Source organism: Cryptotermes secundus, unplaced genomic scaffold, assembly GCF_002891405.2.
Source record: "Cryptotermes secundus unplaced genomic scaffold, Csec_1.0 scaffold5, whole genome shotgun sequence".
Lineage (NCBI taxonomy): Eukaryota > Metazoa > Arthropoda > Insecta > Blattodea > Kalotermitidae > Cryptotermes > Cryptotermes secundus.
Window position 1 is genome coordinate 1126787 of NW_019724742.1, and position 17778 is coordinate 1144564.

A 17778-nucleotide genomic window follows, 5' to 3' on the forward strand; every position below is an offset into this window, starting at 1 on the left:
CCCCACCACTAAACGAATTAAAAAGAAACTCTGATAGTGGAAGTCGCTTATTCAACCCCGCTGATAAACAAGCCCTTCATTAGAGCCGACCCGTAGGCAGTAGCATTCACCTCATATTCCCACGACACAATTCTCTAAGATTCATCTTAATATTATCCTCCTGTCTTACGTCTGTCCCTGTAATTTACTGTGTAATTAAGCTGGCATGAAGGAGTGTGGGGAGTGGAGGTATATTTCCATAATTTTTTACCTGTGCACTAGAGTAGGCGAGTTGTGAGATTCACGACCCTGCCGATTTACCCCCCCCCCCCCCACGAACGGGCCCGCGCTGCACCACCCTGGGGCAGAACAAGACAGTGATNCCCCCCCCCCCCACGAAGAGGGCCTCAGGTACCCCTAGACTAGGAAGATGAGTAGGTTCAATGGCCGGTCGGGAGCTGTGTGAAGAGCAAAGTCCCTTGCTCCTGCCAGGAATCGATCCGCGTTTCTCCTTTCCGTAGTCTATTTCCGGCCAAGATATTTCTCCGCCAAAATTGTGTGTGCATTTCTTTGTTTCCCCGCTGAGGAATGTGTTCAGTCCATCGTTGCCTCCTAGATATGATTATCCTTTCAGCACTTGGTGACCTGTATAAACCCCGACGTTCCTGGTTTGTGTATTATTCTAAATTGAAATTGCTTCGCTGCTCTTGGGTTAATACTAATGTTACAAGCTATTTGAAAAGGGCAGGGCCCCCTCCCCCCGCCATATGCGAGTGAGAATTGTTAACATTTCCTGATGTCGTTGAGCCAGCCTTCCAAATATAGTTGAACAAGTTTCTGTATTTCGGTATAAGTGGTCTTTGAGACTAATATCCCAAAGAAATTTGTAGCATGTAACCTAAAAATTTGTAATCGTCGCCATATTGGTTATTGTTGAATTATAACGAATATTTAACACACAGTTTTTAATGAATATTTATAACGTATCTGCATGAAATAATTATACGTTTCTAGTTCTAGTGATTCGTCAGGTATCGTTTTCAAAATTATTCAAAATTACATATGCGCCCGTACAATAACAATAGTCCCATATGTTAATTATTTAGACTGTCAGGCTGACTTCTATTTCACAGCCGCACAATCGCTACTCGAAGCGGCCAGACCATGCCAAGGGGTTACATTAAATATAGATCTTATAACCTTGGTTACCATGGGAACAATGCATAGCGTGACAGATGAACTATCCACCATTTTCTGAAGAGAACAGACATTAAAGTAGATTAATAAATACTTAATTTAAGCCTTTGGTGTCAGCTATCTTTAGAACTTTAATGGTGATTTTAAAGTGACTGATTAATCGATATGTTTTGGTAATTAACCTTTCTCCTACAGAACATCTTTGAGAGCAGTGTTTAAAAGTTTACAATTCTGTAAATTTATTGTGCAGATCCATATACTGGCGAGGAACGTGCTGCAGAAGAAACAGAGGACGAATTCTTGAAGGAAATGGAGATTTGCTACAAGAGAAGCACAGAAGAGAGACTTGCACCTCAAGTCCCGGCCACGAGGCCAGGTATGCAGACTTGCGCGCCACTCGCACCGGACAAGCAAACCCAACGACGTTAACTAAGGTTCACAGGGCGGTGCGCATGAAGAATATGTTACGCTGTGTTGTGACGCCGTGCAGTCCGGAGATAGCCTCCATCTTCAGGGCCCAAGAGTGAGCAAAGCAAGAAAATGGCGAAGGCAGGCGTCAAGCTGATCTCCGAACAACAATCAAGGAGACCATTCCATTCATTTCCGTTCTCATTGATAAGTTACATCACACTTGGACCCTGGAAGCCTCTAGAAGTGTTCGGTAATCCGGTTTCATATTCGCAGTGTTCCCTGTTGTAAACTCCGTGCAACTATACGGTCCGAAATACTTAACTTTTTGCTCAGTCTTCTCGGTAAAGTTGTATGCTATAATGTTGCGTTCGTCCACCCCAGTCTGCCATGCGAATTGGGATTGCTGTGAGGCGGAAGTGTCAATCAGGCCTTCTGTCCGCATGTTTCATCTTCCAAACTTATTGAGGCTTTCAGTGATCCTTCCTGTATCATGATTGTCCATTATAGTGTAAATTCCATAGAAGAACACACGTGAAATTTCCCGCAGATTTTTGACAGTATTAAGTCATTTGAGTAAGTTCGCGATAGCAGAGATCAAAGCTTCGCTCCTAATGCTTAAGCGCGAAAATGTACGAGATTGTAAGGCAATACAATCTACATTCAATCCTCACAAATTATTTCCCATTTTATAACTATATAAAAAAAGTAAAACTATCCCTGTAACAGGCCGTGGAGGCCCATAGGATTGTGAGATGTTGAGGTCCTTACATTTTCTAGACAATCGGCTCATAGATGGCGGCAAGGTTGTCAGCCTTACGCGCCGGCCGCCCTTTACCCCCAAGAATATTCCTGGTACTCATTTCGTTTAGAGGCTGAGTCGACCCCAGGGTCATAGTGCGGCCAAAAGGATAATGTCAATTGGAAAAAATCCAATGACCTCATCGGGACTTGAACCCGCGACCTTCCGGCTTGTACCATAGTGCCCCCTTATAACTATATATAACACATATATAGCCCATGTGCAATATGCCTGTGTGTGTGTGGTGTAGCATTATTATAGTTCCCACCTGCTTTAGTTACGAAACTGTGCCACGTATTTTCGTCACCGTTTCTAACCCGGCTCTGAGATACAGCCTACTTCCTATCCAATAACAGCCGGGGATCGTTTTCCGGGTGACAAAGCGACCAATGTATGAGTTGTCCACTTATGTCGAGGTTTAAGAATATGCAAGCCTTAATTCCAGCTCTGCATGTGTTGCGATGGCGCGATCCTGAGTAGTACGGGGGTACTGGGACAACTTTCTCTCTACATTTTAAAGGTGAACGCGACAATGAAAAGTGCAGGGACACGGCATAGAAAGGAGCTCGGTAATTAGATTCATGTTCTTCGTATACGAGACATTTCTGCCAGCCATTTCGTGGAATCCAGACCCTGTCACAGAGACTAAAATAAAACTTAACGCCACTGTCTCATACCGAGCTCTTTGTAAATTCCTAAGTACTTTCCAGTTTTCTAAAATTAAACAAAAATTAAATCATTCTGAAAACTAATACTTCTGCGAAATTTGGCATAATAGGCAAAATGTTCATTCTGCTTACATTCCCGTGACTTAAGCAAGCACTGGGTACTACAGCCATCGCATAGATGCTGGCCGGTCTGGTTAGTTTTATGTTTCTTTCCGTTTATAGAGAGTGTAGACTTGTCCAGCCCTCCGCGAGATTTGATTGGATCATGTTCTCTTGCTTCCAGAGTGTTAGCAGTTGGTTAATACTTTAATCTCCAAAACTGATCAACTGATTTTGATGAAACTTGATACCCGTTATCGATTTTGGTTCATATTTGTCCAGTACAAACGTTACTACACGTAAATGAATGGAAATTTGTTCATGGCTTACAAATCTTTATTGGGATTAATACATTGGTTTAATTAAAATGTAGTGTTCATTTTTCCATGAGTATCAGTAATACTAAATCTATTGTAAAGTAAAAAAGTACAGGCATCCCTGTAACAGGCCGTGGAGGACCATAGGGCTGTGAGATGTTGAGGTTCCCACATTTTCTAGACAATCAGCTTACAGATGGCGGTGAGGTAGTCAGCCTTACGCGCCGGCCGCCCACTAAATGTAATCTAATACAGGGCAAATAATTTACGTGCTGATCCCCCTCAGTGTGGCACTGATGAGCATTGAGACTCAGCACTTGTAGTTCATGTAAATGAATATTGCCACCAGCAATTCATGTGGAATTGAAAGGAAGCAGCTTGAAAATGCGGGTACTCCAAAGTTGAGTACACGGTTTCTTTATTGTTTTCTATTGCCGAAACACGAAGGGGCTTAAATTCGTTGCAATTTGGCAACTTCACATAGCCACTATATGCCGGTTTTATCTATGGCAGCCGAGCAGAAGTTTGGAAGAAATTACTTGTGAAGCTTAGGGCTTGGATCTTGAAAGGACAGTCTGTGAGGGTGTAAACTGCAAACTTTTGGCTCAGGATACAGTCCAGTAGTGGCTGGCTCTTGGTATATGCGGCGATGAACCTTCAAGTTCCATGAAATACGAGAAATTTGTTGACTGGCTGGGAGACTGTTAATCTTCTCAAAAGTAACTCTATTCCTTGAAAATATTCAGTTAGCAGCAACTTAGGAACTTCCTGCAACATGCAGGTCGCCTTGCATTGCCAGGAGGCTACAACAGACTGGACATAAGCTGGGACAGAAATGATAAGGAATGAATACAGTTTTTTGGTTGGTAAACGTCTTGGAATACCGGAAAGAAGACTGAAGGCTAATATGAAGGCGAATCTTATCGAGATAGATTGTGATAATGGGAGGTGGATGGAATTGGCTCAGAACGTGTCCAATTTAGAGCTTTAGCGTTGTCGAACCTTAAGGTACTATTACCAGAGAGTTATTTGTTTAGCAATCAGAGTGCTAGTTTGTTAACTGAGGTTGAAGGTATCAAAACGGAGCAGGGTTGCATAGCAGGCATAACATTTAAAAGGACGGAGAATGAGTGTCTACCTTCATTATATTTGTAATGTAATTCAGCCATTAACAGAAATGAGTACCAGGAATATTCGTGGAATATTCTTGGGGGTAAAGGGCGGCCGGCGCGTAGGGCTGACAACCTTGCCGCCATCTATGAGTCGATTGTCTAGAAAATGTGGGAACCTCAAAATCTCACAACCCTGTGGGCCTCCAAGGCCTGTTACAGGGATACCTTTACTTTTACTTACTTATTTTAATTCGATAAGAGATCCACAGGAAGAAAGTCAGGTAGTTGCAGTAAAAATTGTTTTCTATAGAAGGAAGAGTTTCTTCAGTACTACAATGGATTACAGCCATGAAACACAAATTCAACATGTTTTCAGGTTATGCTATTTGTATTCTGTGACGTGCTTTATCCCTATCGTTTTCGGCTTTCTGTTTGGTGTTTACATCTTCCTTCCCTCGAAGCTCTGTGTTCTAGACAAAAGTCGTTAAGTTCTCAGCCAAGAATTTTTACTGTAAATTTAGTTTAATTTCATATTATCGCTCCCGAATAAGGGAAACAAACTCGTTGAGATGAATAAATATTCTGAACATTTATCACCACATTTGTTTGGTCTGTAATGAGAATTCCACGAAAGCCTCCAAGAGCACGGGGATATTTCGGATTCAGAGACGTAAAGTCAAGCGAAATGTTGGCTATTTAGTTATTTTCTACTAAATTTAATTCATTCAAAATTTAACAAAAGAGAGCTAACTTTGTGAGTAAATTGACAAGCCTGAACAACCAGTTTTACAATTCCCGAGAGTGATAGGGTGTTTTCCTTTCGCGTCATCTCCAACCTAGTCCAGAGGCCGACTCAATTAACGCCGGGTTTCTTCCCCAATAGGAAATGGCATGTGCATACAATCCAGCTGCGTCAAGCCTCACCCACTGACTAGATGATGAAATGCCTTGATAACTCATGCATTGACGTTTTGATTAACCAACTGACTAATTAAATTGATGATTAACTCATGAACGGATTAACTGACGGAAAGGGCATCAAATTAACTGAAAAAAAGATTAACTACTCCCTTATATATTAAGAGAGGAACTACCTAAGTAACTGACTTGCTGACTGATTCACAAATCGATTAATTAATTCGCTCACACACAAAATAACCAGCCTACTAACCAACAGATTTATTAACCAATCTTTTGACAACTGTTAGTTATTTAGTGTATCAAGATTTTCTCTGCTCATACGAAAGTACAAGATTTGTGTGATAATGTGGCCATGTACCTTCTACCCTCACAGCTGCTTTATTTTTAAATACATACGTTATAATTATAATGCGATCTGTCTGTGTGTTTCTTTGGTGTTGTGCTGTGTCTTGTTGCTCATTTTCTGCAACTGAGATCGTGCCAAGAACACCCGTGACGTCAACACTACAAGAGCCAAAGGAAATAAAGCAATACAGATCATAGTTAGGTCTCCCTGCCTTCCTGCACATTTGTTTCTTTCTCAAACGTTGAAAAAGTATTCACAAAAATCACGGCTTTCAAAAGCAAGTTTCCGGTTGGGACTAAAACCTCTGGCGACAATAGTATATCACAGGAGATATCCCAGATTTATTGAAGAAGTGACGTAACACATCTTAGACAAAGACTTAAATGACAAACCCAATAAATTTGATAGAATGTGTGCTACTGTCCCTTAAAATAACTTCGAAAACTAAACCAAGAAAGGAACAGCTGAAATTTAATAAAGCAGTAGCATTACCAACCATTCACAGTGGCCGCGAGGTCTAAGGCATGAACGGTTTTCCCTCACTCGAACCCTGGAGTCGAGGGTTTGAATCTCACTTAAGGCATGGATGTTTGTGTGTGCGTTTATTGTGTGTTTGTGTTGTTCTGCGTGTAGATAGCCCCCTTGCGACGGGATGATCTGTCCAAGGAGTCCTACCGACCGCCTAAGATTAAGAAACTGAAGTAGAAGCCAGGGCCCAACAAAGGATTGTAGAGCCATTGATGAGTAACGGAATGAATGAATCAAGCAGCATTACCAAATATTCCAAGGAAGTGAATCTAGGGCAATCAAAGAACGGGGCATAAGCATGACGTAAACTCTAGAGATATGTGAAAGCCTACGAAAAAGGAAGACTGTATTTGTCACAGGAGACAAGAGTCTGACACATTCGATAAGGAATCTTTTAAACCAGCTGTACTGACTTATATTACAATGATTTTTGAGCCCCTGAATAGTAACGATTTTAAGATGTGTATTATCTAAGACATTTTATGTCAGTTCTTGAGAACAAAATGAACAGTTTTCATGGCCAATAAATTTTAATAAAATTACTTTTTATTTCCAACGAAAAATACTTTGAAAAACAGAGTAAATCTAATTAGAAACATATATTAGCAGTGAAAACTCCGCAAAGTATATCGATTTTTATTTCCATGAAAATTTGAAGAAATACCGAAGGACCCTTCCTGTCGGACTGGCGCAGTAATACGCGTAAAATCCTAACTTCAGAACTGTCCCCCACACAACATCGCCAACGTCACAGTTGTTTCTCGGGTACTGACAACGAAAATTTCCTTCTCGTGCATATTCGTGGCAATATATTGAGGCTAGATGAATTACCAGTAAACTTGATGAAGCCTGCGCAATGGGCTCTTAGATCTCAGAGTATAAGTGTCATGTGCTTTGGTAAAGGAGACTGAAAATCTCCCGTTATACACAGAAAGTGTCGTAATTTGGAAAGGGGGTTCACGAGATGCTACGGTTTAGCGTAAATACTTTGTATGGGAACAATGTTTGGTTCCCATACTATATATATATTCAGCTACACTTCGATACGTAACATTCGTAATCACTATATAAATGTATTCACTTAAATACTTATGTTTATACTTGAAAGATTTGAGGTTTTCTCGGCGGTGACTATGAAGAATGCCGTCTTCTGGGATGTGACGCCGTATAGATATTGTGTAAACCGACGTTTCGGAGGAAAGTATCACCTCCATCTTCAGGGTATAAAAGCTGCTCGCGGATTACGGTTTACACAATATCTACACGGCGCCACATCCCAGAAGACGGCATTCTTCAAGCTTATACTTAGTTATTAATTGCACTTATGAGGCTTACGTAGTCAACTTCCGTTTACACCTCAGTTATTCCTAATGTCACAGACTGATGCCCAGAACATTACCAATTGATTTTCCCCCGGAAGTCCATTGAGAATCTCCTTTCTGACTGCAACATCTGTCCTCCAGACTCTCTCTCTCTCTCTTTCCCACAATGTACTTCCTGATAGGTTCACTGTCTCTTTCGAATTCCCAGACGCCATATAGTCTCATTGCCGGTCACGGTAGCCGAGCGGTCTAAGGTATGCACTGTCTTCGCTGCTCGGAAGCCGGGATCGTGGGTTCGAATCCCACTCAGGTCATGGATGTTTAGTTTGTATGTGTGCGTTTGTCTGTCTTTGTGTACAGGTAGAGGCCTTGCGACGAGCTGATCACCCGCCCAAGAAGTCCTACCGTACGTGTAAGATCTAGAAAAACCGAAGTGAACGGAGAAGTTCATGGAGGTAGGCCTAGGCCCACTGGAGCTGTAGTGCAAAGGAAAAAAAATATAGTCTCATTACCAATAAGTAACTCCTCCGAAATGTACCGAATGAATCACTTTTCTGACCTCCTTTCAGAAGATGCTTAACAACTCAGCCAAGGAACTCCGCCTTTGACATTTCCAAGGCAGACCTTACCAGTTTTCCCATTGATAATTCACAATTCCTTTAAACATTTTCAAATTTTCCGAGTGCCGAACATAAGCGGTGGCTTCCTTACGAAGATTTTCCTCAAACAGCTGAGAAATCCACCGCCTTCCATGTAGCACGAATATTCTTTGATATGTTTGTAAGAGCCCGGCAATGAGCTATGTCCTGAGGCAGCTGAATCCAGCCTATTGCCTCGCACATTACTTTTGTCTAAGATCCACTTTAGTATTATCTTCCTGTCTGAGTCTAAGTGTCCTAAATTGTCTGTTCCTTCCGATTCTGGGACGAAATATTTTAATGTGTTTCATATAGGTCACGTGGGGTGTATCCATATTGTAGACATATAGAGAGATATTCGGTATTGATAGATGCAACGAACATAAACTTTGACACTTCGTAGCGCCTCATCGGACGTTGCGGTGTTGCGGTCTGCACTTCTGCCTCGTATTCGGAACATTCTGACAACCGTCTCTGCTACCTGATCCTCTTTTCCTGAATCTGGGCAAAGCTGGCACAGAACGTTACAGTAAGTCACAGCTATATTCTGGCGAATCCTTCCCAATTCACCTTTCACAGCAAACCTATTTGATGCCAAACAACAGCAATAGTTGAGAAAGTGCCATTAAATCAGCCAGTGACCCCACTGATTCATCAAAATGTATAAGCCTAACTGTTTAAAATAGCTCCTTTTTAAAGACATTTTACTACGTTTTAAGAATAGAGATAAAAAGACGAAACATCAGATTTTGCAAACGGAATCCAAAGTCTTAGTTTATAAAATATCTAAATATTGCAAGCTAGATGTGGAAAATTGTGGTATGTGTAGTGGTGCCAGGTCACAAGAACGCTCTCTTGAAGTAGCATTAAGATCAAACTAAGACCACGCAGCGAATCTTGCAGCTGTCCCTTCCTGATCGGCAAACCCTCACTCAGCCTCGTCGCGTTTAAGTTCTGGTACAGTTCTCATAAGACACGTTCGTTGCATTTCACATTTTATTTGCTACAGATGTCGGCTGATTCTGAACTTTGCAGGGTTCGCGTACGGCCTACCGGCTTTCTTCAGTACCGGAATAAGTGAATATAAAGACAGCATCAGCAGAGTGGCGTACTATATCTTCCAAAGGGATAAAAACGCTGGTATCAACAGGCTCGACAGGTATAAGCGGCCGACAGCCAGTCGCGCCACTTTGCTTGCCGATCAGTCATCTCAAGTCCCCAGACCCACAAGCGGCAGTCAAGCAGCGAACGCACGGCTCGAGGTGAGTAGGCAAATTGGAAAACTGTTCTCCAAGCCGCAGTACGCATACATTCAAAATGCGTTCTTTTGCGATTTTGCGTACCTCGAATGAGCTCAGTCGGTTTAATCACTAGCCTACGAGTTTTACGACTGAAGAATCTGCCACCTGCAGGTATCTTGCTCGGCTTATTATTCGACCCTGAAGACGGAGGTGATATATTCCCGCGAAACTTCTGTTGACTCTCAAAGGACTACGTGGCATTATATCCCAGAAGATAGTACTCACGGCGTTTGGGTTGAGAGACAGAAAATAAGGAATACGTTTGTCATGAAAGACGGTGTCTCAGTCGAGGTTCGAACTGAGACAATTCCAGAGCGCTGCCTCCTCACCGACCTGCCCTCTAGTATGAGTTTCGTTCATACCTAAGGGATGGACATACACTTGGACGGATCATAAAATAAAAGGGATTGCTAACAGACTGCAGTTGAGAAATTGATTGGAATGGATGGGAGATGCACAGCATCCAGTAAGGAGTTCTCTCATAGGTCCAGAAACAAGAGGGAAGATTGGAGAGAATGCGGTCCGATCAAATGTGATTCTCGGAACAGTCCCAAGGGGCCACATCCTTGGTAAGCTAAAAGAAGAAGCAGCAGAAGAAGGTTGAAACAATTACAAAACAAAATCTATACTGAGCATGATATCAAAATGTAGAACAGTTAACTGCATTTGCAAACCGCAAACGGGCGGCACGCATCTGAGAAGACCGATGGAGGAATTCGGTCAAATATCTACCTGGATGGTGTAGCAGTATCGCTGCAGACTCATATTTGGAATGTGCTTGATTCGAATCTCGGACGGGACACAGGATATACTGACTGCCTAGCACGACCGCTTCCTCCCACATCCCCTCACATTCATTACTCACTAGTCATCGCACCATTGGACGTCATTTTGCTTGTGCCACTGAAAACGTTGGCCAATGAAAGCAAATCCTCTGATATGTACGAAGAGTTTTGTAACGGCGAGTGCAAGCTCTGAAACAAAGAACTGGCCCGTCTTAACACACCTCTTGAACGTACCAGGGTATGGGAACTAAATTCTAGTTTCTTCTGGGCCGTCAGATGGTTCTAGTAGGACGTCAAGCCTGCAACGCACGGAGTGTGTCCGCGTTGTCCGTGTTGCTGACGTATTTCGCCTGTAATCTTCTCTACTGGAAAATGTTAGCTGAAAATTAAGATAAGTGAATTAAAAATATTGTTGCAATTGAAATGTTCGTACTGTGGTCCTGAAATGTATATAAGATGAAGTACTGATTGTCCTGTTTGAAAGAAAATTATTCGGCGGCAATATGCTGCCTTGCAGTCTGCTGGAATCCAGCCATGGCGAATCTTCCGCGCCCGGAGCGGAAAATTTAAATTAAGATGTTTGAAATGAATATGGTTGTTCGTTTGCAGATGGCCGTCACGGCGAAAGTTGGGTCTATTGTTGCAATCGCCATGCAAAAACGGAACCACAAAACATGCCAAAACCTATCAAACAGCGCCCGACCAAAAAAAGTTCGCTTACTTGAATGGCAAAACAAAATAGAAAAGATTCAACATTTCTATAATCCTTAGCTTCTCCAATTACATTTACTTCTTCCCGTTTAGTGGCACGTCATTCTGGACACCAAGTTAACTTTTCGTATGTGTCGTTACTGTTCGTACTGAGAGTGTGTAACACATTTGATGCATTAAATAATCCTGATTTGACACTTGGTGCACAACTTTTCCCCTGTACTAGCCGTGGATCACATGACATTTACTTACTTATGGAGCTGAGCCCTTCTTGAGGAACCGTCAAATCTGCAGCTACTCAGGAATTTCCTAACATTTTATGGAACCCGACGGTTCATTACCGTGTTCACAAGAGACCCTCCACTGGTCCCTATCCTGAGCCAGATCAATCCAAATCATACCATCCCATTCTATCTCTCTAAGATCCATTTTAATATTGTCCACCTACCTACACCATGGCCTTCCAAGTGGTCTCTTTCTTTCTGACTTTCCCACCAATATCCTATATGCATTCTTTTTCTCTCCCATTCGTGCTACATGCCCTTCCCACCTCATCCTTATTGACTTGATCATTCTAATTATACTTGGAGTAGAGTACAAGTTATGAACCTCCTGTCACTTCATCTCTCTTCGGTCCAATCATTCTCAACACCTTGTTCCCAAACACCCTCAGTCCATGTTCCTCCTCACATGATATAGGTCCTCGAAATGCTTCCACACATTCAGTCGCCCATCAGTCCACAGTCCTCTGTTGCTGTACAAGTCGCGCCAAGACACTGTAAGGACAGACCCGCAGTAGTGCCCAGGGTCCAATCGTGGATCGTAAGCAATGTTTCATAATATGCTGAAAAGCGAATACCAAAATAAATCATAAATGACGATATCTGGTTTTCAGTGAATTAATGTATCGTTCTCGCGGCAACGAAGAAATATTGTAGGCGTCGTTTTCTGTGCGATCCATATTGTATCAAAGGAAAGTAGGCGATTAGTTCTTCCGAGAACTTCTTGTTTAAATATGTAAGTAAATAAAAGTAAAAATATTGTATATTATTCTGTAAGATATAAGTACTGTGATTAACTTCAGCATGGAATAGATTCGTACAGATGTTAAACGAATGTCACGAACAGTGAAGTATACAAAACAGAAATTTTCCATGTAGTCTTTGTTACAGCATCCATGGAAACGCAGATCTTGGGACTGACTGGTCTAATTGCCGTTGTGTTCCAGGCGGAAGAGGCCGGCTAGTGTCCCTTGCTATCGATATAGCAGCAAACCAACCGGCTGCCTCCAAGCGTTTCCCAGGCCTTCATCTGCTCTTTACAGTGCACTGAGAAACCACTAAAAATATAAAATCAATACATGTAAACTTTTGATCTCAAATAAATTGGTTGCATGAGTAACACTGTCTACTGTATCATAGAGACGGGTCTGGATAGGTCAGCCATTGAAGTTGATGTATGCGGAGTGAAGTTGCCGGAAGACAAACTGAATTGTCTCTTCAGCAACGGATCAGTTATGGGTCCCTCTAGCCTTCTGTCCAATTGGTAACATGGTGTAGCAACCTTAGTAAAACTAAGTAGTAGGGTGTAGAAGCAACTCTACAGACTTGGCTCCAGGCGATATTTGTTTAGAAATCGACCCGATTAACGGCTACTATAATGTTTCTTGTACTTTTCCTCAGACACTCTAGCGAATGGGCCACGGTAATTTTCTTTTGATATCCTCAAACAATCAGTCACGAGGCCGGGCCATATCTCAGGTAGTTAATTGCCGGCTTGCCACCTCAGCCGCTCTGGTTCAATCCCAGGTCGGATCATGTGAGTTCTGTGGTGGACAGAATGGCTCTGGGGCTGGTTTTCTCAAAGTTCTTCGGTCTTCTATGCTGTTTCTCCTTCCACCGATTGTTCCATGTTCATTAATCACTCTGTCATCGACACTTATTGTCTCGATGCTGACAGCGCTGTTAAACAAGAAGACTCCCTCTCGTATACGCAGCATTCACGAAAATATTTCCAACTCATACGGCCTCATACCGCCTGTGTGGTTAAAATGGCGACATTAGCAGAATGAAACATGCCTAACGTCTGGTAGTGACGGGATAAAGTATCTGTGATCTGTACACCCCTAAGAAAATCTTTGATTGATGTGCGATCTGGCACTGAAACGCGAACTACGTGGTCAAGTGTTTCGTGTTCGGAAGGTCCAGGCTTCATATCTCCTCCTGACTCCGGCTATCATGACTGAGGTTTCTCGTGATTTTTCTTAGTCCCTACTGGAAAAGAGACATACTAATACCTCAAATTTGGCCATGACCTCTTCTTTCCCCATCCGTTCCAGTTCAGTAATCCCTGATCGTCCCTTCTTTCGACTCAGTAAAATCTGAGCCACTGACAGCGTTGTCAGATACAAAACAAAAGTAAAGCTATCCTTGTAACAGGCCTCGGAGGCCCATAGGGCTGTGAGACGTCGAGGCTCCCAAATTTTTCTAGACAATCGGCTCACAGATAGCGGTAAGATTGTCAGCCATACGCGCCGGCCGCGCTTTACCTTCAGGAAGATTCCTGGTACTCATTTCTGAAGAGGCTGAGTGGAATCCAGGGCCATAGTGCGGCTGGAAGGATTAGNGGCGGTAAGATTGCCAGCCATACGCGCCGGCCGCGCTTTACCTCCAGGAAGATTCCTGGTACTCATTTCTGTTAGAGGCTGAGTGGAATCCAGGGCCATAGTGCGGCTGGAAGGATTAGGCAAATTAAAAAAAAAATCCACATCATGAGGAACAAAACCCGCGATCTTCCGGCTTGTAGCATAGTGCCTCAACCAACTACGCTACCGCCCGCCCCCTACAAAATAGAACAATAAATAGAATAAATTATAGTAAGGTCAATTACAGTGGCTGTATGGTCTAAGACAGGAAATGTTTTCACTCCCTCAGACAATGCAATCGTGGGTTGGAATCCCACTCGAGGCATGTCTGTCTGTCTGCGGTTATTTTATTTTCGGAATAATTCTGAATGGAAGGCCAGACAGCCTGCGCAGTCAAGACGTAAGCAGAGGAAGTGAGGCAAGCAAATGTTAAGCAATACCACACCATCACACCTCAGACTTCAGCACTGCTAACAACTTACATCTCGGAAATATGTAGGGAAAACTTTCTTTCAAGCGTTCCGGACGTAGTGTGGTCTAGATACAGCTGAGACATCCTACTCGGACAGGCGCTTCTCGCATCCCATCCCATTTCTCTTGAACTGACGAGTCGAAACTTCTCCGGTTCAGATCTATTTAATAACAGTCAACAGAATATACGCGTACGTAACGATAATTAGTTGGATATATGTTAGCCATATTTCATCATAGTTCGTCTGTAGGGCTCCTTTTTCTTGTATTTTTACCTCGAGTTTGAAATGTTTCTTATTGCTTTCTTGAGCTATTTTTGGTTTCTTGGGGTGGGGTGAGAGTGAGTCCACTTGGTACGTCGGCCACTAGCTGGCCTATTGTACCAGCCCCGGATGATCAATGATGATAAATATAGAGCAGTCGGTGGAATGAGACTTTGCAGGAGAAACCAAAGTATTCGGAGGAAACCTGCCCAAGTGCTACTTTGTCCACCACAAATCCCACATGACCTGATCTGGGCTCCAACTAGGGCCGCCGCGGTGGGAAGCCGGAGACTGACCTTCAGATGTATGGCACGGCCACTTCTTCGGCTTACTTATCATTACAAATTTTTAAAGAATTGACTGATTTCTATGAAGTATGTTGTGAACGTTATACCATTCGTGGTCGGGCCCATCTCGAATTTCATCGTTCGATATAATAAACATGAAGGGGGTATGAACTTACCAGATTGGAGAGAACTGGCGTCACTACCAATAACAGCGACAAAAATGTAATGCCATGAGATTCTATGTGGTAACAGAAGGTACTTCACAACTGTTCGGCAGTGTTTTTGGAGGAAATTTTATAGGTAAAATCCTCAATGCAACACTGGTTCACTTTTCGACCTTCGAGGAGCCTCCAATGTCTTACGACGTATACATAACTACTCGTATGTTTACTACCATGAAATTCCATAGATGGCAACACTGGTGACGTTTTCCACTGAATTTTAGGCTCACCCGATTCTCAGTTGTTTATAGCCTTTCTTGTTTCTGATCTCTCTAAAAGTCAAATGCGACATTGCCTTGCAAGGAGGACAAACTTCCATTGTCTTCCTCTGTTTTTTCGCAAGATGAATCTATGGGTTATTCTCACTGAACACGCTGACATGCAGTAGCCTTGTTGTGTTGGTAACAGAAGGGCGACAGTTGACGAAGTTGGTCAACTTGCAACTTACGTGAATCAGCTTTATGAGGATCGGTGAATCGGGCTCGATGTCTCGATGGTGCAGTAAACTACCTGCTGAGATCTCCGGACCTGATGCCACTATTTACAATGTAATTAGAAATTGCTGTTGCTGTTTCCGTGGCCTATAATTTTCAAATCGGAAATAACGAAATAAGATTGCTAAGAAATATGAAATTATAACTCAAAACGTTTTATCTGGTATGGCTGTATTTACCGCATTGATGTGTGGGAGAAAATAAGACTCATACCTCAATATGTCAGTTATGAAAACGCGAAGATGTTACAGAATTCAACATGGAAAAGATCAACCTTCAGATAACGCTGTCCGACGTTGGTTCAAGCAGTTTCAAGAGACTGGTAGTGTTCTGCACCGAAAAGGAGCGGGGAGACCGAGCACTTCGCAGGAAGTTGTTGATCGAATCCAGGAAGCTTTCTCTCGAAGGCCACAGAAGTCAACCAGACGGGCTAATTTGCAGTTAGGTATACCACAAATGACTGTTTGGAGACTTGCTTATCCCATAGACAGTAAAACGTTTTGAGTTCGTTTTCGTATTCTTTAAGCAGTTTCATTTTTTTCCAGTTTGAAAGTATAGGCCATGAAAACTCCGACAATAATTTAGTATCATCCCGTATTTTTATTGAACCTTATGAAAGAGATTGCCTACAAGATTAAATTTAGAGGAGAATGGAATTCTTGCATTGAATTATGGGTTCTGATGCTTGCATATGAGAACGGCACGAAGGCAATGGGTAACAAGTTCTCCTTTGATCTGTTGCGGACGCTTTGATCGGCTGATTTAAGATGTATCCTATAAAATTCACCAGTAAATTCATCTGATTAATACTCTCGTTTATTTTCTTCCTCGCGTGCCTAAAATATTCGCAGCTTCGCAACAGTCGGATATGAAACCAATGCTGCATTAACTTCTTTTGTTCGACATCACATTCCGAAGTATGACAGATCGAAAGCTCTCGACTGCACACTCATGCACACGCCATTTTGTCCACCACAAATCCCACATGACCAGACCTAGGTTTGAACCCAGATCGCCGCGGTGGGAAACCAGCAGCGTCTAACCATCTGAGTTATGGCGCGGCCTAGGCACGTTATACGTGGACATTTTAAAAAACTTACGTTCGTACGGTATTTTGAATTCAGTTTTGCGTATTTTGATTTTTTCTAAGTCGAAACAGTTACCTAGCTTAATTAATTAATCACAACCAAAGGAATGACTTATTCGGGAATAGAAGTAGATAGAGCTTCATTCTTTCTTAACTTCTAGCAGTAAATACAGCTGATTGATTTCAAGTCCCGCCCGTCTTAGTCGTGATTAGACAAAATGGCGGAGACAAAAATCTCGTGCCGTATCGGGAAAGGAACTCCAATTCTTCAGTAGTCTACTCTGCAGCATGATCTCTGTTCCGACTGAACTACCTGGCTCGCCTCAACCGACTTACAAACCTTCTTAAATTCTATGAATAAAGTATTGAACTGTCACAGTCAATTTATTATTTCTTGTAAGATTTGAAGTTTTCACGGCGGTGACTATGAAGAAATCAGTCTTCTGGGATTTGGCACCGTGTATATGTGGTGTTAACCGACGTTTCGGAGGAACGTATCGCCTCCATCTTGAGGGTCTTTTCACTTGCGGATTTCTTATATTTTTCCTTATACCCTGAAGATGGAGGCGATACGTTCCTCCGAAACGTCGGTTAACACCACATATACACGGTGCCAAATCCCAGAAGACTGCTTTCTTTATTATTTCTTTTTTGTCAAATGTGACATATTTTATTCACAACTGTTCACGTTACTAGAGTGGTTGAACTAGATCTTTGAAGTACAATAGCTTAGGAGCATACATGCGTGACTTGAAGAATTCAAACAGAATTTTGATCGTTAAGACTTCAGACAGGAGGCTACCTGAAAGGCCTAGCTGTAGAGTGGATGATGATATGATCTTGAACCTTGAAAATATGACGTGGAGGGTACGGACTGGGCTTTACTGGCGCAGGAGAGAGTCGATTATATGAGCAGGACAATGAAACTTCTGTCTCCACAGATGTGAGATATTCCCCTGCCACTTCGACTTCTCAACACAGCTCGCTACTGGGGGACAGATTAGCGAGATAAATGTAAATCAAAGAATTCTTAAAGCCCCGGGACCTTCTCTGATTTGTGAGTCCTCTTCAATTTTGAAGAATGCAGTCTTCTGGGATGTGGCACCGTGTAGATATTGTGTAAACCGATGTTTCGGAACAACATATCGCCTCCATTTTCAGGGTATAAAATCCTCGA

At 42.5% G+C, this 17778-nt stretch overlaps 1 protein-coding gene across 3 annotated transcripts in view; it reads left to right on the plus strand.

The window, feature by feature from the left end:
- The window catches only part of LOC111862642, a 14740-nt gene extending 2266 nt beyond the window's left edge, over positions 1-12474 (plus strand). Inside the window, exons 2-4 of one of the 3 annotated variants that reach the window (XM_023848164.2) lie at positions 1427-1552; positions 9373-9599; positions 12363-12474. In XM_023848164.2, coding sequence (XP_023703932.1) covers positions 1427-1552; positions 9373-9599; positions 12363-12380 — 371 coding nt within the window. In that variant the 3' untranslated portion in view covers positions 12381-12474. Of the gene's footprint in view, positions 1-1426; positions 1553-9372; positions 9600-12306 lie in introns of all 3 variants that reach the window. The other 2 variants (XM_033750787.1, XM_033750788.1) reach the window with 2 other exon arrangements.
- Positions 12475-17778: the final 5304 nt, after the last annotated feature.